Raw genomic sequence first — 21,454 nt, 5'->3', positions numbered from 1 at the left:
AAGCCCTCACCTGCACCCTAGCCGCTAGAAACACTGCTGTCAGTCACGGAGGCACAGCAGCTACCGTCTGTTCTCCGCACCTAGCGAGTACGATACGAATATCGCGTGTGCCATGTGTACAGGATATTCATCTGCTTGTGTTCATTTCCCTCCACAACTCTAGTTTCCGCGAGGAATCTACGCGCTTTCAGGAATCGCAATCAGTTTCTTCTGAGCGTGTGTTGAGTGCGTTTGTCCTGTTTTTGCCGGTGTGTAAGCTAGAGTACTGGGTAGCAGTGAGGGAGTGCAGGGTTGGACGATCACAGGCGTACCAATAGCCGTGTGGCAGAGATGAGCGCCACGGCCGGTAGGAGAACCTTGGATTTGCTGAGCTGGCTGCAATCTCTTGACCTCGAGCAGTATGTCGGTCGATTCCAAACGATTGGGCTCTTTGAGCCACGCCAATGCCTGTAAGTGCACTGCTACGGTGAGATAATAATACTGTTCACGTTTGTTTACAGAGCACTGCCATGGTGCTACGCAGCAGTAATAGCATGTACCGTATTTGTTGGCAAGAACTAGACCTCAGTAGAAGCGTGCTCGCACACAAGTAGCCTACTTGAGAAGCAAGTTCAAAACCTTACCAGTTTACCAGTAGGCAGTACCTGCATGATCAATGCCACTCGGGTTTCTAAATGGTAAGCGTTTGTTCCTGTTCGAACACATATCGCCAGGGACTCGCCATTTCGGTACCACCATGACCATCCCTCTGTAGGAATTAGAACAAATACCCGACGAGAGGATAATCGGGTCTGGCGGTGAAGATCCCGTAAGAAATGGGAAGTATTCCGGGCCATCCCGATCGCAGGTCAATGCACCAGTGTGAAAAGTTATTCGAATGATAACACTTCCATTCGAAAACTATGAACTCTATCAGACTGGTTGCACGACTGCAAGAGCACCGACAACAGTGAAACCATTTGAACTAGCGTGCCTGCTGTGAGCGATGGGTGCGAATGGGATCGCGACTGTCCGACACGCTACAGCGTGCAAGTGCGATCGAGTAGAGCTCCTGGTCGTGCTGCTGGCGATGCTCCCATTGTTTTTCAGCCAACCTTGGTTCCCCATTCGCCCCGTTGTTTTGCGACACAACTGTCATCACCAGTGCAGTAGACCTACGCTTCTCTAGTGTAACCGGTGCCCTGACGGCTGCCGTGCGCTAGCCCCTTGGTCCCTATCGTTCTTTGGTCGCTAACGTTCTTGTAGCTGCGGTGCGCTATCACCACGAATCCCGGCATGATCACAGAACAAAGCTGCATCCTCGCATGCGGACCCTGGTAGACCAGGTAGACTTGTGCTAGGAGTTGATACAACCACTACATAGTTGAGCGGTCAGCGCCTGTTTGCGATCTTCAGCTACCGCAGTCTAACTAAGTAACTACTAGTAGTAGAGTCTTCCGTAGAGCCACTGTAGGGCCTTGGAGGCTCTCGAAACCGTCTTGCCCATCTTTTTCCTGGCCTGTTCATCCCCTTCCGTTTCCTCTTGCAGCAAGCTGCAAGCCATTGTTGTTCTGGTCCACCAAGCCTGTGGCTTCTGTATGAGCCACACATTTACTTGGACAACAAAACAGTCCTTACGTTGTCCTAGGATTTCTGTAGTTGCGTGTGTCATTCAAACCATTTATTTTCTCAACCCTCGCTTTATCGCAGAATTAGTATTTATGTTGGACTGGCTATCGGTCGTGCCGTGGAATTAGAGAGTTGAATAAGTAAACTGGGGCACGTCTTGTTACTGCCAGACAGCGCTGCTCAGAGGCAGCTTTCCCGCTGCTTGGAGTGACTTGGCCGGTGCACCGTGCCCTCCTGCCGATAGCTCTAAGTCAGTGTCATAGTACGGTCATAGGTCGGTGCTAGTGCAGTGGTGGTCGTTGTCAGAGGATTGCTGTGCTGGAGGCCGAGGTGACGACGGCCAAGACAGTACGAGCAGCAGCCTGTTGGCTTTGTACGATCGTGTCAGGTAAGAAAATGCGTCCGTCGTAGTTACATGATGACACCAGGATCCAGTGTGTTCCTCATAAAAAAATTAGCAATATCGATTGGTCATTCAACGCACCCTCTCGATCTAGCTAGCTGTCGACGGTTCTTGATTGTTCCTCTAACCATGTTTCGGACTTGACACAGCCGAAAAGGGTTACGAATACGAGTCTTACGACGCAACGGGCAACGCGGCACCCTGTACTGCTCGGAGCGCTAGTAGATCTACTAGTATACTGCATGCTCTGAGCTGACTGATCAGCTGCGTGGGTAATCTTGATCTTACTACAAAGTAAAGACAATGTGGTAGATCTACCCTGGTCATGCTGGTGACTTTACATGCACCGCCACCGCCTCCGTAAACACGACGACACGCACACAATCCGTCAATCGCTTGGAAAATAGTTCGCCCTTGCATGTTGCAGTCGTCATGGTAGTGTAGTACTGTTACTGTGTTAGTGATTGTTTTGCTGGTTGTTTCACTCATTCAGTCGTGAAAATAAAATGTTGACAACTAATTGAAAGTCCGTGCCGACACTCCAGTCGACTCCCGCACCGTCTCCCACATACAGTGATGTGATGTGAACCCAACTAAGTAAAGTTAGTTGGTAATCTACTACTACTACTAGTACTAGTCTTTCATTGTACTTATATTTGTAGTGACACAGACAGTCCATACAGGCCTGCGCGATTGATCACAGGAAAGCGAGAACGGTAAAACATGGAGGTGCTGCAGGTAGGGTGACGGCTCGATTTGATTATGGGAAGAAAATAATCGCTTATCTCTACATTGTACTTGTAGCATCGTTGTACCGTTCATCAGCATTGTTCTGTCGCAATTTTGACGGATTCCTACGCAGTTAGTTCGGGCAAAAATCAGGCTTCAAAACAAAGTAGCTGCCACGGCATTCCTTCAGCCCGACAGTCACGAGCAGTCGCCACTTGAGCTCGGGTCTAGTCTAGTCCTCTTTTGACAACAGGTCGCGACTACTAGCGTCGTAGCGATCGCTAGCTTACTTCAGCGTGTGCGGGGCAGGTTCTGCTGGACGACACCGTTGACAAGCATTGTCAGATCTCCATGTCAATGTAGCGATATTTAGGTTTTCAAAGGCCTTGCATCCCGGGTTTCTTCCCAGGCCGTCGCGGGCGTCCAGCTCCATCCGCACATGAAACACGTTCAAATGGGAGGACATCACGGGTACAAGCGCAGAACTCTAGTCTAGGCGGTAACCAGAACAGAAGAATAGTTTCTGCGTCTTGACTCTTGGTCTAGTCTGTGTAGAGAGATTACCAGATGGGAATGCTATGCATAGAATGCGCAGCCAGATAATGAGTGTCAGCATCCCAGTCTAGCAAGGGAAGGTACACATTTTGTTCCCATTGCAAGTCTGTGAGTGTGGTGTCTCAAGTTTGGTGGGCGGCCCTATGGTCTTGACTCAGACTGGTGTCCAACACCGCTCTTGATGTTACCCTGCCAGTTCAGATTCACTCCCTGAATTCTGGACTGTCTGGGGCTGAGCTGACTTGTAAGTGGGGGCAGGCATAAAGCTCTTGCAGCATGGATGTAATGTTAGCTCAGGTGTTCAGGATAGTAACAGCATTATTAGAGGATCATCAGTCACCATCACTTAATCTTCAGGATAATATCCTATTATAATTATTGCTGTTGTTGGAGTGAAGTGATCGTCTTCATCTATGCCGAGGGAATGTGGCTTGATCCATGATCTTCCATGGTCTTCTGTGCTACACCAAGCCACTAATGCGATCAAAAAAATTGCCGCCTTTATTACTATTACTCATGTTGCCATGGTGCATTTGCCTCCATGGCTGGGTTGAGGCTTTGCACAGGCTTGGAGAATAGGTGGGTGGTGGTGTGGGTGCATATGGCTGCACCTGTACATTGTGCCTCAAGTGGCAACCTTACATCCTGTTCGGACCAAGACTGATCTATGGTCATATGTATGGATACGTTTGGATCATCATGCCACTCAATAACACTAGGCATGTGTGACTGGAGGGAGTCCTCATGCCAGTTATGTATGCAGAAACAGATCTCACCAATGGAGCGTGCATGGAGGCTTTGATGCGTCATAAATTAACATTCTGTGCACAGCGTTGATAATGGGACTGCTTGACCCGGCTACTGGTAGCTTCGTCATCTGATGGTAGGCGAATCTATGCACTTGAAAGAAAAGTGCTTCTTGCCATTTGATTGCTAGTGATATGCAAGTGGCCTCGCCAAGCCCTAGGTCAAGGCCCTGCACGGCACGCATACAGTGATACAATAGCCTGAATGGGGTATTGAATGGGATGCATCATAGCGCTGTTGCCATGCTAGAAGAGGACTCTTGACTTAGATCCTGCTGTGCCTGACGTTTTCTGAATATTTCTGCTCTCGGTTTGTGTGGGCAGCACTGGTGGCCAAGCTGGCCAAGGCTTACCGCACTTAGCCTCTAAATCTAATGTGGGGTCAGAACAGTGACTTCTTCCTGTAGCCGGTGATGTGTCATGGCAAATACAGCTCCGGAGCTCTCAGCATGCACACAGCACCTGCTTGCAGGTTTCATTCACACTAGTATGTGGAATTTCTGAGAGGTGTGCTCAGTTTCACCCATGTTCAATTAGAGGACACTTCTTTCTTGCCTTGGTCAGGGAGAAGGAAGCAAAACGTTCCGAACTGGCTGCATTTAATGCTACTGTGTGTGCAGATCCCTGACTGAGATTGGTTTGACACACGACTTGGACATCCATGATCGGAGTCACCGGGAAACAATCCTTGCTGCCGTCCAGCGTCTGGCCAAGGAGCTTTGTAGTGACAACCTGAGTGACGACTCTTGGCCAGAGTCTGAGCAATCCTCGGGCAGGAACAGCGTTGTTTTCGGGACGAATCACGCCGGTAAGGAAACAATGTGTGTTCTTGCTAGGCCAGAGTTAGGGATTGAAGCTAGTGACATGAAACATCTCACAGATGGGTGTGCATAATGTAAGTCCACCTACATGTCTGCACCATGTGTTAATGAAGATGGCTGGTGCAGATTAAACATGTACATGTACCATCTAAGATCTTCAGCTTCCGAATTAATTTCCCCAGCAAATCGTCCACGCCTTTCCCAGCGACCCAGCCATGCCATGGCATTGTAGAATAGTTCAAGTCATTGCTAGACTGCGTGCCCTTATAGCTCGTCTTGTTGCATGCTAGTATTAGGAAGCCCTGTATGCTGCTCTGCTGCCATGCTGCCATGTAAGGAGCAACCAAGTCACCAATCCTATCATGTCGTGCTCGATTAGCCGTGCAATCGCATGATGCCTACAAAGGATCGCTGGGTGACTCTTGACTGTTTCCTAAACAGGCATGGTGCTAGATCTGCTGGTCTGGTCGCATGGCCGGCAGTGTGTTGGGACTGCGCTAGTGTGTATACTGCGGTATGACGGTGTGTGTATGCGTGCCCGGTAGTTGAACAGTCAATCGGTGTATTCCTGGGCAGCAGTACGCTTGACCTGCAACCGGCGCCTACTCTGCATGATCGGGTAGCTTCACTCACGTAGGCACCCTGTGCGTATGTAACACACCTGTATTGGTGAGGTACACTATATACAAGCACCTGTATTGGTACACAATCATAGAAGCGGTTAATAGTAACAAACTGTGTACTGTTTGTAACAGTAGTGAGCACACAGCAGTACGCCAGTAGAGCTGATTGGATCCAGGTACTAGCCACTGTACACTATGCTGGCGTGTACCATTTCCGCTGCCTGCCTGCCACTGCAGGTCAGAACTCAACAAGCCAACGTAGTATTATCCTGTCCAGTTCCTGTATGGCCTTCCACTCAGTTTGTAGCTAGGTGAAGACTGGCAGTGCTGCACTTTCATTATGTTCTTTGCCTTCTTCTTGGTGGAGTCTGACTGCTAGCTGGTGTTGCTGTTCCTGCTTCAGGATCACTGGTGTCTTCCCACGACCCAAGCCATCCTCCTGGTTTGGTAAGTCAGCTGCTTGTGCATGTGCTGCAGTATGCCTGATGGTCTGTGTGCATACTGGGTGTGTTACTTAGTGTGTGGGCACACATGCAAGTGAGCTGAACAGCTCAGTGCTCAAACCTTTGTGTGGTGTATCAGTGTGCAGTGCACTTTTGTTGGTGAACACAACAACTGTGCTGTGGGCTTTGCAGTGACCAGGTGACATACCAGACGCTGCTGATCTTTGCTCCACTTTGAAGAACTTGGGAATCCTTGGAGTATTGGAACACATACATGTAGCTCATCTTGTAGAAGTGATCAGCATGCAGCACAGCATAGGCCATAGGCATAGGCAGCTTGGGGCAATAGTGTCACGGTGTGGGTGCATGGAACTTCCAAGCAGCTTTTCAAGTACATAAACTGAGTGGGCTTCTTTGTGTGCTCCTTCCTCCTCTTCTGTAATGTGATTGCTTAGCAGCAACTACTTGAAAATCAAAGTGCAACACCAGTCACATGCAAATGATAATTCATTGGTTTAGGACAAAGCACAATGTGTGGTTGTGACACTCTTGCACTCAGCATGACAACTGCCTGCTACATTTGCGTCCATGGAGCTATGAAGCCGAGACCTCTGGTCGGCGGAGCTTAATGGGCCCCACCACCACACTCCATCATTCACCCCAGTGTCTGGAGATATGTGGATTTTGTAGAAAAAAAAAAAAAACATCAGTACACACTGATACACAGTGATTGGGTGCATGGTTGCCTGTAGCACCATGGAAGATGTGCACAAAGCAGCTGCACACTTTACACCTTGTCTGGATCTCTGTGGGAAGCACAAAGTCTTAGACTTAGTGCATTCCGAAGTTCTTTCAGCAATGGCACCAGCACTTGTAATCATAGAGCTCCGATGCCAGTGGGTAATGTTGCACAGATGCCATCTCTCTGGTTACCGCAATGTGTTTCTGACAGCTTCTTATTGATTACGAGAAATAGAATAACTGCTGCTTAGGTAACATGGTATCAGCAGTGTCAGGGCTGTTGGTTTAAGTCACCAGGCTGCATGACCAGTTTACTGCAGTGACATCACCAATCTGTAGGATTCCAATGCATGCCAGTGCAGGTCAGTACAGGCTGTAGCAGAATGATGAATAGGGACATATAATGGACTGAGACCTCCGGCTAAGGAGATGTGTTTCTCTGGGGTGTATTTTGGGCTAGCCTGTGGTCAGTGCTAATGTCAGTATTGCCCTTCAACAATTTCATTTTTAGACTAAACTTCTCTGCAAGCCGATACTGGCTGTGCACTTCTGTAAACCTGGCCCCCTGGCTCAGAGCGATGTTCGTCTATTGTCATATGAAGACACTGACCAGTGCCATTGTACATTCCTTTAGCGTTTTCGTTTTATTACTGCATACCAATGATCTGCTAAACAACTGGTGACACCATCCTACTGTATGTCTGTCACTGTTTTCATGTACACACCTACATGTATGTATGTAAGGCACCGTGACATGTATTGATAGAAGCCAAAACGGTTTACTTCAGTGTGAAGGTTGCCTCTTGCCTCTGGCAACTTCATGTTACTACCTACTTGTATTCATATAGCCGCAATGGATTTCCATGCACTGCTATTCATACAGCATAAACTACATGCACTGTAGTAGCATCTACTATGCTATTTGCACAGTCCTGTTCATGTGCCAGAACTCTTCCAGAGCATTCCTTGACCACATTCTATGCATGTCCGCTGCCATGCTGCATACATTCTCCACATTGTTATTTGTCTAGCCTGTTGAGTGCTTAATGATACTAAATAGTGACATTATAGTATGAAATACCCAATGCTGTAGACAGCAAGCTGTATGAAATATGAATGTGCACTCAGCTATGGCAGAACAGTGCACCGTTTTGAAGTGGTTATGTCAGCTTGTATATGCAAAGTGATGTATTTCACGGGGGGCAAAGTAGCCTGTGTCATGTGGATAACTTGACCAACGTACTAATTGTGCACGTTTTGCTTCTGTCCTGTTGATGCTGCCTGTCCAGGAAGTCGATTTGAACTTGCCACCACCCCCTCCCGACCTGATCGCCCCACCACCGCCACAGCAGGACCCAACGTCTTGGGACACGAACATGCCTCTGCCACCACCGCCACCGCCATCCATTATCAACGGGAGCAGCGCAACGAACAACAATGTGTCTGCATTCAGGGACACCAGCAACCAGCCCGTGACATCGTATAGTCCCACTAGTATGCAGAGAGTAAGTTCAGTCTAGTAGCTTTCAATGTACGTGTAGTTTTAATTGTACACATTAATCACAGTGATACTTGCAGGTTACTGACAGGGCAAAGTCAACAGACAATGCAATGGTATGCATCCAGATACTCCGAATCTTGTAAGTTAGTCGGTTGGATTAGGAGCACACTGTGAAAGTCTGTGTGTGGCCATCTTCTGATCCTCTTGTGATGCTATAGATGTACAAGCAACCTTCCTTGGTCAATGTCCAGCAAGGTAAGGCATAATAAGTAAAATGACTTCAATCGACAGTATGTTGTGTTTCATGTTGGTGTATTGTGATTTGAATCCTTTCTGGGTGGTGATTGCAGGCCATACAAGTAGTGTCCTGGAGTTGCTAGTTATAGCAGCCACCCAGGATAGCTGGAGTGTCAGTAAGCTCCCAGTAATCTGTCCCACGCTGCAGGAAGTAGCTTGCAGTAGTACAGCAGGTATGGAAATGACATTTGTTTACTGGTCTGCGTATGGTTGGTTCTCTGCAGATGAGTTTGATTTGGACATGCTGCTTGCCGATCTTGTGGAGATTGAGCAGAGCTCCATCATGCCAAACCTGCCCATGACGCAACGGAAGAGTCCAGTATCGCGTCCGGTCTCATCTCTGTCCACACAGTCCTCGTCCAGTAGTCTCAATGTCAAGCCGCCTGTCGTAACGATACGGAGCACAGCAACGCGCTCGGATTCGCAGAGCTCACCAGGTCCACTGTCCAAACCAGCAGCGGTATCGCCTGCTGCCAACACTACTGTCGATGATGATGACTTCTCAAAGATCCTTGCTGACCTGGAGTCATTGTCTTCCTCAACAGACATGATACAGTCTAGTTCTGAAAAGAAACCGGCTGTAACCGAAAACCAACACAGCTATGGTAAGAGCAACGGAGCTCCTGCTTCTCACGCACACTCGGCCTCGCCAGCTATGCTGCGGCAGCCCTCAGAGCTTGACTTGACGCAGCAGATCAACATCCTGTCAGGTGGTCTTGGAGCACCTGTGACGACTAGTGATATGAGTCACCATATGACTGTAAGTAACTGGGTACTACAGTTGTGACCTTGAGGATATATCCGAGCGTGTGTGTGTGTGGGGGGGGGGGGGGGGTGAGAACCCTGACCACTCTGAAGTGTTGGTATTTTTGCGAGGTCACATGTCACTTACCTCCACAATATTGATAGTAGTACGAAGTAAATATGTGTTGCTCTTAGCTCCTTGGGGGCACACTCCCTATGCTCAGCTGTCGCCGCAATATACAGCCCAGGCCATGATTCTAGAAGTTCAGTTTGGTTTTGGGCTGGGCAGGTCACAAGTTGAAGGGTAACGTTTCCACTTTGGTGGTGTTGTCAGTTCTCACTCCCCTTCAATCAGCAGCAAGTCCTGCATAACCTGCTTTATCAGTACAGTACTAAAGATCAACTGTTGAAACATGCATTCTGCATTGCTTTCACTTCAGTCTCCGACCAGTTCGTCATCATTGTCGTCTCCATCCTACAATGGCTCTCACTTCAGTGCTTCATCCACGTCAAGGCCTAGCTCGATGGCATCGTCTGAACCGTTCACCCCGTCATCGTCTGCAACATCCACCTTGTCCACGCCGCGCCATACGTCCGCCGTGTCGCCACATCCCTCAATCAGCTCCGCTTCATCGTCCTCGGAGTTGGACGAGTTAAATCAACTCAGTGCGCACCTGACGCGAGAACTCAACTCTGACAACGTATCCACCACGACGTCAGAGGATCAACAGTCCACGTCTGTCCGCACTGTGCCTAACGACAGTCTCGTGCGGCTGCCAAATAGCAAGTCACTGGTAAGGCGTTGGCCGAGACCGCTGTGGGCTGTGAACCAAGCTCGGCTTGGTGGCATGCCCACTCTGTGCATGTGATCTCTGATCATCAAATGTCATTCATGCAACAGTAGCAGCTATTCGAATATTTGTGTTGTGATGCACATGCACTTAAAGATCTGCAATGCAATGCGTAGGGGCACTGACAGCTATCCAGATTCATGTTCCACTGCAAGCTTACATAACTATGCCTTGTACTGGATCCGGACTGTATTAGAAGTATGCTGTAGCGTGCAGAGAGGTCGTTACTAAATTAAGTTTTTAATACGATACATGTATTCTGTGATTGTCGGGATGTGTTTCCAGGTTCGAGTGAACGAGGAGTTAGCACACTTGGAGAAGGACTTGGCTGCCGATGGCACCCTCTCCCGGGTAAGAAAAAGGTGATCCCCGGTGAAAAGAAACCTGCTGTGCGTATGCCAGCATTTCCCGGAATGTGTGCTGTGGCCTTGGGCAAGTCAATACTGTGCGCTCCCTTGATGTTCAGTAAACATACTATGTGCACATTGGGTGATTTTATGTACTGTACTATCGTTATACCTGTACTGTGATGGCCATTGTGTGTTCCTGAAGATTGACTTGTCTGTATGTGTACGCACCTGGTTTGATTTGCGGATGTAGACGGAGAGGGACAGTCGTCTGAAGCAGGCTAAGATGCAAGTGGCCATGGACAAACTGAAAGAAGCCAACAAGAAGAAGGTGAATAGTAAAAAGTTTAGCAGTGATGGAATTACTATATTGGGTGGGGCATTATAACTGCATGCACATGTGTGTATGCTACCTTGTTTGACTCATGCTTGTTTTCATGACTGGTCGGAATCACGGACACTCACGGTATGATCTACGTGTATGCAGTTCACGGCGTTCATAACTTGTTGCACATGCTTTATTCATTACCCAGTTTCATGACTGTGTTTGCGTCTGCCTGCCTGCCTCTGCTGCCTCACCCCACCCTTCACTCTAACGTTATGTCTGTGTCTTCGCCTTTCCCCTTCCCCACCCGTTGTCCCGTTTACAGCTGGTACTGAAAGCATACAATGATGACGGGAGTTCCAAAATGATCGTGATCGACGAGATGATGACAGCGTACGAAGTGACGCAGAGGCTGATTCGGAAAAACAGAGTCAAGGCATCTACTAACTACGTTCTGATAGAGCAGCTGGCCGAGCATTATATCGGTATGTCTGGGGGGTCAAAGCTTAGTGTACTCGTAATGTGTGTATGGTTTGCATGGTCTCTGTATACTGATCATAACAGATCATTGGCTGAGAATGCTAGATGGGGCAACAAGTTACCAATGAGTTAATATCGTTGAAAAAGTGTTTATCAAACTTGATTGGGTGTTGGGGAAGGACAACACCTGTGGTGTACTACAGGGTTTAAAGTGTTCCTTCGGGAGGGGGAATAGAGAGTGGAGAGTGGCGGACTGGTGCACTTTGCCGAAACCGTGGTACACATTATGAGTTCATTACACCTGCTGGGCACAGCAGCTGTCCTCACACTCTATAACTGAAGTGGCGGTGTGCATTTGTATTCTCCTTGCAGCTATTGTGTTGACTGGGCCATAGTGCCTCAAGTTCAATGTAGAGAAAGGCATGGGTGCCTTGCAGGGCACCCTGCACTAGATATACTGGCCATGGTCTAGCTGTTACATGACCACTTACTGGCATTTAGAGCAGTCATGCATGCTGACTGCCAGCATGTATGTACATGACTCACTGTGCTCGATTTCACGTTGTAGTCTAATCATCTTCTGTGCAGAACGTCGTATTGAGGATCATGAGGTGATGGTGCCCATCTTAGAATGCTGGGGTGTCAACAGTCCCAACACCATTCAATTCACTGAGAAGCCAGACAAGTACATGCTCTTCAAGCGACCGCAGGTAAATTGTTAATACTGCTTCTCTCTGTCTCTGTCTCTGTCTCTCTGTCTCTCTGATAGACGGGTTCCAGCACAAAGTAGCATTTTGCAGACCTTTTCACTGCACGTACCTACATGGTATAGAAGGAGTTCCTAATGGTTTGCTGGTTTTGCTCTTTTGTTGACAGCTGTTCATGCCTCCAGGCCATGACTATGCGCCTGGCAAGAAGTCGACAGTCTCAGAACCGAAAAAGAGAGATCTGATCTTGAAGGTAAAGGAAGCGGTTGTGAGCAGTTGGAAGGAATTCATTTTAATCTTTGCAGAGATGAGATGTTTTGCAAACCAAAATTTATTCCAGAACAAGGCTGAGTGGCTGCTTATTTCATGGTGCACAGGTAGGCTGAATGCGCTGTACGTAGAGAACGTGATTGTTTTCTACACACTGTCCTGCTGCTTCGAGAAATAGTATTCTATATTATTAAATTTAATATACCATTCCACTATTCTATCTGCTCCCCCTGTAGGATCTCTTTGTAGCACAAGCGTTGCCCGACCTCGAAGGAAACCTCATGGTGAAGGAAGGTCGTAAAGGCCCATGGAAGCGCCACTTCTTCGTGTTCCGCAAGTCCGGCCTCTACTTCTCACCGAAAGGAAAGACGGTGGTGAGTGTGACATGAGCAAGTCCGGACATGTACTGTCGTGGACATGGAAATCCAGTCGAATGACCGGGGCCGGCACCCTCAGTGCGTGCAGAACGTTGCATGCATATTCAGTGCACATGTTGATCCGATGCAACCCGCAGCACCGCATACATGAATGTGTGTACGGTATGCGTACTCACGGCTACTAGTACATGGCCAGCGCCCTGGGGCCGCTAGACGTGTGACCAAATTTCCATGTCCACGACAGTACTAAAGTGCAAGTGTGGAGGTATCTTGCAACATAGCACGCCTATTGTGGTGGTGGTGGTGTGGGGAGTGGTGTTGTTTGTGGTGGTGTTTGTGGTGGCAGCGGTGGTGATGTGTGCAAAGGCTCAGCAAGGCCCAGCTTACACCAGAATGTCTGCATTGTGATCCATGTTGCAGAATTGGTGTGAGTGCGAAGATGGTGCGGGTCTGGGAGCAAGATTGAGCAAATAGCATGCACTACAGAACATGCAGTCAATGGACACAGTGACTGGTCACACTTGTGTGCGTGAGTTACAGCTGCTTGCAGTTAGTAGCCTGTGCCCAAGGATGCCTACTGAAACGCTATGGCTCGTTCGTAGTTAACCACGGTATCACTTCTTGCGTGCTTTCAGGCCACTAAAGATCTACAGCGTTTCACCGACCTGAAGGACATGGTTCTTTACACGGGCGATGCGTACCGCAAGAAGTACAAGGCGCCTACGGACATGTGCTTCACACTGAAGGTACGCGCGCGCGCGTGCAGAACGCGCCTGTGTCTGTCTGCTTGTTCATGTGGGTCACGGCGTACGTGATACCCGGGTGCTGCTGGTGTTGGCGCTGCCTTTGGCTGAACACACTTCAAATACTGACAAATCGTATTATGATGTCTATCAGTAACAGATTACTAGTAATTGGGTAGACGGGACGGGTGCCGTATGGTTGATTACCTACTGTGAAAATGGGTGTCATCACCAGTGTTTGTATGCTTGAAATGAAAACTGAACGCGCCAGGCATGTATACATCTCCATGGCTCCAGCCGTGTAGGTCGTAACTGGATTCTTTGCAAGTGTGTCTCTGCTGTGTTGTCTCCTCTGCTTGCGCAGCGGTTCTTATCTTCTGACAGCCGCAAGATGCTGCACTTCTGTGCAGAGACCATGCAGGATCTGAATGCCTGGTCAATGATGATCAAGTTAGCACAGGTAAATGTCACATTGAAAGACATGATTTCCAGATCTCTACACCCAGGGTAATGCTGGTCACAATGCATGGGTTGTTCAGTTGCTGGAGTTCATACTGTCCATCCCTCAACAACCTTCCAGATCTATGGGTCATCATAGATGCAGCGAGTCAGCTGAGTAACAATTTGTTGCAACTCACTAAGCGTACCACGCTGATCTGTGGATCTGATGACCCCTGCATCTGTGGATCTGATGACCCCTACACCTGTGCTCCGATGTTATTCCTACAGCATGGCAGCACTCTTCAGGAAAACTACGACCGCACAAACCGTGACCTGCCTTGGATTGCAACAGAGACCGAGGAGGAGATTGATGGCCTGGTGCGAATGCAGCGTGAAGAGCAGTTGGAGGCAGCGCAACGTCAGCGAAGCGCGTCCATTGGAAATCGCCTGCGTCACGGCACAAGTGCGAACAACACGCTGAGAAAGAATGAGAAGGGTCCACGGACAACACGGGTAAGCTAGGCCGTCAACTCTGATTTCGCAGTGATGATAAACAGGATATTATTAATTGTACTTGAAGAAACAGCCTCTCAGTGGATGATAGCTGAAACATTTGTGATATGGGACTTTTCAGTTTAGCCGTCGATAAAGGTTGCCAACCAACCTACACTGCTTCACTGGAATACGTAATTGAAGTAGCAGACACTTGGCTGATGGAGGATCTAATGTGTTTCGCTGTTGTATTGACGTCATGGAAGTGTTGCTGTGAAGTTGCTTCCAAGTTGCTTGTAGCAAAGCTAGCATTCTGTGCTCATAACAGGTATGTTCATGCCTGATGTGTGTGTGTTTGATTGCTGTTTGAACTTGCAGTCGGCAACTGTTGCCGCAGCGGAGTTCACGCTACGCGCACGAGGTAAGGCCAACATCTCTCTCTCTCTCTCTCTCTCTCTCTCTCTCTCTCTCTCTCTCTCTCTCTCTCTCTCTCTCTCTCTCTCTCTCTCTTTCTGTGTGTGTGTGTGTGTGTGTGTGTGTGTGTGTGTGTCTGTCTGCCTGTTCATCCGTCCGTCCATCTGTCTGTCTGTCTGTCTGTCTCTGGCACATACACTTGGTTGTAGTCTTTGGGAGATCACATTGCAGTAGAACAGTACTATAGGGTTGATGGAGAAACATGCCTAGGGGTGGGCTGGTGTCCAGATACTAAGTACACAATCATGTTTCTACATGTACATTCCCTTCAAACCTAGTACATGTATGTATGCGTGTGTGTTGACGGCAGTAGATTGGTGCTACATCATCAGTAGTCATTACGATTTTCTATAAGCACAGACATGGAATTCTGTCTCTCGGCTGTAAATTTCCTCGTAATATACCTGCTCATTTCTTTCTGTGGCTTCTTTTACACTGTGTACAGGAGGTTCATTTCGGGCCGACTCCAGACCCAACTCTTCCTTCTCTCGCAGCATTGCAAATCCCGATGATGACGAGGACATTGAGGATTCTAACGATACAACGATGACGCCATTCCAGCAAATGTTCGGATCGGCGTGGAAGGAGGCACCGGAAAAGGTAATGAACAGCTCAAGGATGATACGTATAGAAGCTGCAGTGTAGTGTGTGATAGCTTGCAAGGGCAGTGAAAACTGAATTTCAGATTCAGGATATTGGAAAGTAGTACATGATGATTGTACAACTGGAATTTCATTACACACAATCTCTCAACTGGCTAGACCAGGCCGGTCACTCTGAACCTGGCACAATTTCTCCAGGCCGGCATCTGTCCACTGCAGCAAAACGGGATCACTGACCTGGGTGACTCCCCTCTGAAAGCACCTCTGGTGACCCATCAGCACTACATGTAGAATCTCTCCGCAAGTAGCTTGTGCTCCGTATAAGTATCTTCTGCTACTTCGAAAGAATTCCATGTACCATTCAGTCATTTGAAGAATGTGAAAAGCACAGGCGGGCAAGAGGATTGACACCTGACGTTGCGTATCCCAAACCCCATTATATTATCGTGTTTATATTCGTGATGCAGTGGTTGTTTCGGGTAGATTCTATGACCGTGGAATGCTGATTTTTCTGCTTCTGCTGGGCTTGATTTGTTTTGTACAGCCTGCGGTAGATGCAAGCGGAGGGCGCAAGATCGAGCTGATGGAGCCGGACTTCAACACAGCTGATGACTTCTCTCCAACGCCGATGGCCACATCACCATTCCTGGCTTCCGAGGATGGCATGTACAACCTTCGACTAACCTGAGCTCCCGCTTGCGCCGTTACTTATTTCATCTCTTCAATGTAACAGACTCTCCGAACTTGACCACCTACTCTCCATCTGGCAGCCAGAGCTGTTCCATGTCTGTCATCCTGGTGGCTGATTACGACTGTGGATTGCTCAGCATCCACTTGTCTCACTTGAATTTAGCAAGCAGCTCCGACAAGCGCTAATTTACAAATCCTCGTAGATCGCAGCAGGAGTGTAGCTGGCTATGCAGACTGTTCTGATTCGGGTAGCACCAACACAACGAGTACACGTACAGCCCATGAACAAACTGTACCCTTTTTTTGCAGTTTCCGGCACTTGATCCTCCATTCACAGCTTGACCGACAGCAGGCCAATTGCATTGTGCGTGTGTGAGTGTGTGTGTGTGTCACAATTGCGCAGCAATTAACGTTTGATATGGCTTTAAATTTGGTGACGTAGTGGCACCGTTTGCCAGTTTCCCAAATGGATTGTTCTGCCTTTTTGACAAAGATATATTCTATTTTTGGCTCCTGCTCTATCTATTGGTAATGCATGTTTATTACTTTGTTTGGCTGCTTTCTTTACTTAAAATTGTGTGCCACAGTTCCCTAAGCTATATTGAGCACTGTGTGTCATGGTGGATGCTTTTGTAACTTTTCTCCAGGAATATAAGTTATAATTTATAGAGTTGACTCCACATGGATTTCTTTTCCCCATACTTGGTTGACAACATGCAAGTTTATTTTCTTGATTCCAACACCATAGTCGATCGCCACTCCAAACAGGAAAACGTAATGCCTGCAACAACAGGAAAACACTATTCTTGCGTTCGGTTGTGGTTCTAAACAGGGAGTAGTACTGCTCCCTGGTTCTAATCTTCTCCAGGCAGCAGCCAGCCGGGGAACACAACAATGTACCTATGATGTAAAGGGTGACTCACTTTTTTCATGATCCTGTCGACATGGTCGACTAGTCCCTTCAATCACGTCAGGATACGCAATGCAGTAGCTGGTAGTAGGGCCTTGGTTATACACCAGTGTACTGGACGACTATTGTAGTCAAAATAATTGTTTCAATAGTGAAACACAATGCTTTATTTTTATTATAAATGCCAATAATATTGGCATTGAATAAAAATATTGCAAAGCTGAAACCATTGCAAACTGCATGCACTGAGTAATAATTTTTATTGTTCTTGTTGGTGTGTTTAAACAGTACGCACCATAATAAATAATAATAATTATGCACTCAGATGATGACATCATGCAGATTTCAAAATTTCCCGCGAGAAGAGTGAATGAAAAACGTGTTCGAGCACGTCTGTGTTTTGAATTTGTGTTGTGCAGCGAGTCTTTTTTGACTTCGAGTTTGAAATGCATCTTGCCAACGTTCCTTGCCATGATTCTGGAAACAGCTATGACTATGGGTCGAACATGTTCTTTGTTTACAGACCACCCTCGGCCTCGTCTGTGTTTGCAGGCCATTACTCTGTTATAAGTAAATATAACGCCAAAATTCCGAAATATCCTTTATCTGGTGGATTTGCTTGCACCCATGCTGCTCAGCCCACTGCAACATAGTCTTTTGTATCCGTGTGAGGAACGGATTCTACATTTCAACTGAGATCGTGTGGTTATCATTTATACCGCGATGTCTTCTGAGGTTCCGGACGGCTGGAAGACTGAAGTCATTGTGAGGAAGTCTGGGAAAACCCGAGGTCACTCTGACACATATTTCTACAGGTACGGTAACCATGACTAAACCGTAAACGCACGTCCATATGCATGTAGCACGGTTACATGACTTGTGTAGGCCCACCTAGCACCTGGGCTGAATATACCTTACTGGTATGATCGTATCGAACCTCCTGACATCAGTGACTGTGCAATAGGTTTCGACCTTAGCTGATGTAAATTGTACTGTCAGTCTTGATTACCTTTGTTACAAACCAGCCGGAGATAGATTGAATAAAAGCAGACCGAGGGGGGGGGGGGAGCACGAGCCACGGTACTAACATCATAGTACAGTCGTCCCTCTCTAATCCGGCACTTTATAATCCAGCACCCTCGATAAACCAGCACAATTTTCAGTAGCCAAAATGTCCTCTTCATGCACATTGCAGCAGTAAATCAGATTTGTTAATCCAGCACCCTCCTTAATCCAGCAGATTTTCGTGGCACAAATGGTGCCGGATTATAGAGGGACCACTGTAACATGTATAGGAAAAAGCACGCTATGAAACATTGGCACAGTATTCCAAGACATGACTACAATCTTGGGCTGTTGCGTGAACACACACATACACACACTCGCGCACGCACACAGTGACACACACTATGTACCACCATCCATGTGCCATGTACACACCCATTGCAAGAGATTCACGCGAATCTGCAAACGCACACACGGCGCACATGCACGCACCCCACAAACACACACACACACACGTACCATTACACATAAAATTGAGGTGCCGGCAGCCTACATATAGTGATAGGTTTGTGCAGTCGGTGAAAGATGAGTGGGATGATTACCGGTATGCTTTGTTCCCTGACTAGGTAATCCTAAATGATAACAATTAGAGTGTCCCCTTGCCAATATTGATGGCTTACACAACGCTACTACGGCAGTAGTACAAGGCAGCACACTTAGCTTGCTAGTTCCTGAACTCCAAGGTTTCCTTTCGTTTTGTGTTTGATGATATTCTGCAGCCCGTCAGGGAAGAAGTTTCGTTCACTGCGATCCGTTAGAGCCTACCTTGAATCGTTGCAGCATCCTGCTACATCTGGGCAAGCACTGCACGGTACTGATGGAGTAGAGCAGCATGCAAGTGTTGGTGGTACTGACTCCACACAGAAAAATGCCGCTTATGTGTCTGCTCTTACCATTCACAAGGAACCTGTTGTGCAGGTAGACGCGTCATCCCTCCCGGCGGGTAGTGCAGCTTTTACGCATGGTGGAGCTTCAGATAACCCTGCATTACCTTCTTGTGACGCTGTGCCAATTTCTGATGAAGCGTGCTGTGCTGTAGGATCAGAGGTTCACAGTTTGGCAGTGTCCGATATGACTACGGCTGCAGTTTCAGATGATCAGGATATACCATGTACTCCGCCACCTGCAACACAGTCAGACAATACATCAAGTGCGTTGCCATCCTCGGCTAGTAGCCCGTACTTTTCACAGTCATCGCGTGCAAGGAAGGCGAGCGGTGCTGCAGTACAGCCTCAGCTGACGTGCACCAAGACGTTTACTTTGAAGTATGTACCACCCCGCTCGCCATACAATCTTATCCAAGAAAGCTTGTTCCATGATCCATGGAAGCTACTCGTGGCTACCATCTTCCTGAACAAAACTAATGGTAAGAGTCAAAGCACATACCGGAGTTGTTTTGCTCACGCCGCAGGAGATGCTTCAGGAAATATAAATACATGCATTGTACTCTGGCAACTTCCGGATCTACCATTCCTGTTAGCTTGGCTACTTGGAGATGATACAGTTCTTTCTCATCGTTGCTTCAAGTACATGCATTTGATCTTGTAGGTCTTGTACTTGACATGTAATGGTTTACTCGCATCTCTCTCTCTCTCTCTCTCTCTCTCTCTCTCTCTCTCTCTTTCTCTCTCTCTCTCTCTCTCTCTCTCTCTCTCTCTCTCTCTCTCTCTTTCTATCTATCTACTCATATCTATCTTGTTTCTTCCAAAGGCAAACTTGCCATACCGAGAATGTGGGAGTACTTCAAGATGTGTTCCACACCACAGGAGGGATGTGTTGCTGATCGGAAAGCTGTTGAAGCATTGCTTGAACCGTTGGGCCTGTCAAAGAAACGAGCTGAAACCCTCGCTCGTTTTTCAAGTACGTAGAGATCTGTTCAGTGCACAGTGTCGTTGGTGTGATCTGCAGTACTTGTACTTCAAGTAGTCCAGTTTGTCGTGGTTCGTGTGTGTGTGCATGTATTTGCATATGTAGGTATGTGTGTGCATATGCGCACTCATGAGCGTATGTGTGTGTGTCTCTCTCTCTGTGTCTCTATCTGTGTCTCTACTCTCACTCTCTCTCTTTCTCTCTCCACCTGAGTCTAAACTCGAGTATATGCCTGTGATTGCAGTTTTCCGGGTGATCATTCCTTTATGGGGTATTCACACGGCAGGCACTTGCACGTTTTACAGGCAGTGACATACGAGAAAAGTGACTGTGTGGATTCACACAGCAGTCAGCTGCACTCGACGACAGGCATGTTTGCATTTTTGAATGCTTCACCGACCAGTACCCATGGGTATTTCAAATTTTCAAAACACACATACGATAATTATCATGCTCTAAAGAGCCGCGTAAAAAACCAAGTCTTGTTTCGCGCTTTTTGGTGTAAATGTACTCGTGCACGCCACGATTATCGTGAAAGTGGGCCCCCAGCTCGCTTTCACTTTTCAGCCACTTTCAGACACTTTTCTCGTTCACAGGTCAAATACCATAGCAACTTTCCGGTGCACGTGGATTTGCCTGTCGTGTGAATACCCCATTAGCATAGTGGAACTTGAGTTGATGTATTATCTTTGTGTTGCTGATGTTGGATACAGATGAATTCATCACCAAGACGTGGCATTATCCCAACGAACTTTATGGTATTGGCAAGTATGGAAACGATTCATACCGCATATTTTGCCTTGGAGAATGGAAACAGGTGAGTTCTCAGTACAAGTCTAGGAGGTTGGGTAAAAATGTTGAATTCTGGTTTTTCGCTTACAAGACGACTGCGAACCTGCCCCACGACATAGGCTTATACAGAAATACTCCCAAGTGACTATGTGTGCTTGGCATCGCATTGTGTGCTCGTATCTGTAATCTGGGTTTTGTTTCTCTGTGTCATGACATACGTGTGTGTGCAGGTGCAGCCACGTGATCACAAGCTGAATGACTACCATCGGTGGTTGTGTAAACAACATGGCTACACCCCTGACATGGCTCTGTGAGATGATATCAGCACATTCCTAGTAGAACTCTATACCATACCAGCAGTATGTGAACTGAAGTGATTTGTGAGAAGTTGAGAAGCACCGGCGGGGATGGACTGCCAGTGATCTTTTCGGAAAGTGTCCGTGTTCAGGTGATTCTACTCTCTCATGCATTCAGTGTTATAATTACTATCCAGCTCTGTCCGACTTGTGTTCAGTTGCCTGCATGCTCCAGTTTGTGTTTGTCTAGGATCTGCTGTGTGCGTTTCATCTCTCTGTTATGTCTGTAGTGATCTTGTGGCTTGGTGCCTGAGGCGCGCTTGCTGTCACGCATTCATGTATTCATGCTCTGATGTCTAGACTTTCACTTGCGCGTGCGCTGCGTGCGTGTGCCGGCTCTTTTCCCGTGTATCTATGCATTATGTTGCTACACTACAGTTCCGGCTTATAGT

The 21,454-nt window shown here is 47.6% G+C and overlaps 2 protein-coding genes across 2 annotated transcripts; both read left to right on the top strand.

The window, feature by feature from the left end:
• On the top strand, positions 1-16,873 carry LOC135817649 (uncharacterized). Its single transcript, XM_065330875.1, has 19 exons — positions 1-449; positions 4,722-4,909; positions 5,949-5,992; positions 8,019-8,234; positions 8,449-8,485; positions 8,752-9,287; positions 9,712-10,065; positions 10,408-10,473; positions 10,723-10,800; positions 11,120-11,279; positions 11,863-11,984; positions 12,151-12,234; positions 12,488-12,625; positions 13,264-13,374; positions 13,736-13,831; positions 14,101-14,325; positions 14,683-14,725; positions 15,224-15,378; positions 15,925-16,873. The coding sequence occupies exons 1-19, from the start codon at positions 331-333 to the stop codon at positions 16,066-16,068; spliced, it is 2,916 nt and encodes a 971-aa protein (XP_065186947.1). The 5' UTR covers positions 1-330; the 3' UTR covers positions 16,069-16,873.
• A 516-nt stretch (positions 16,874-17,389) lies between these two features.
• LOC135817648 (methyl-CpG-binding domain protein 4-like) lies at positions 17,390-21,170 on the top strand. Its single transcript, XM_065330874.1, has 5 exons — positions 17,390-17,795; positions 18,765-19,411; positions 19,756-19,905; positions 20,628-20,731; positions 20,937-21,170. Exons 1-5 carry the CDS (start codon positions 17,704-17,706, stop codon positions 21,018-21,020), a joined length of 1,077 nt encoding a protein of 358 aa, XP_065186946.1. The 5' UTR covers positions 17,390-17,703; the 3' UTR covers positions 21,021-21,170.
• Positions 21,171-21,454: the final 284 nt, after the last annotated feature.

Source organism: Sycon ciliatum, chromosome 5, assembly GCF_964019385.1.
Source record: "Sycon ciliatum chromosome 5, ocSycCili1.1, whole genome shotgun sequence".
Lineage (NCBI taxonomy): Eukaryota > Metazoa > Porifera > Calcarea > Leucosolenida > Sycettidae > Sycon > Sycon ciliatum.
This window is presented reverse-complemented; position numbering and strand designations above follow the sequence as displayed.

Excerpts from the sequence above, each read along its gene's own strand:
- LOC135817649 (XM_065330875.1), top strand. The coding sequence starts at position 331 with ATGAGCGCCACGGCCGGTAGGAGAACCTTGGATTTGCTGAGCTGGCTG. Across the intron at positions 8,235-8,448 it reads GTCCCACTAGTATGCAGAGA|ATGTACAAGCAACCTTCCTT; the intron begins GTAAGTTCAGTC and ends GTGATGCTATAG. Across the intron at positions 9,288-9,711 it reads ATATGAGTCACCATATGACT|TCTCCGACCAGTTCGTCATC; the intron begins GTAAGTAACTGG and ends CTTTCACTTCAG.
- LOC135817648 (XM_065330874.1), top strand. The coding sequence starts at position 17,704 with ATGTCTTCTGAGGTTCCGGACGGCTGGAAGACTGAAGTCATTGTGAGG. Across the intron at positions 19,412-19,755 it reads CTTCCTGAACAAAACTAATG|GCAAACTTGCCATACCGAGA; the intron begins GTAAGAGTCAAA and ends TTTCTTCCAAAG. Across the intron at positions 20,732-20,936 it reads GCCTTGGAGAATGGAAACAG|GTGCAGCCACGTGATCACAA; the intron begins GTGAGTTCTCAG and ends GTGTGTGTGCAG.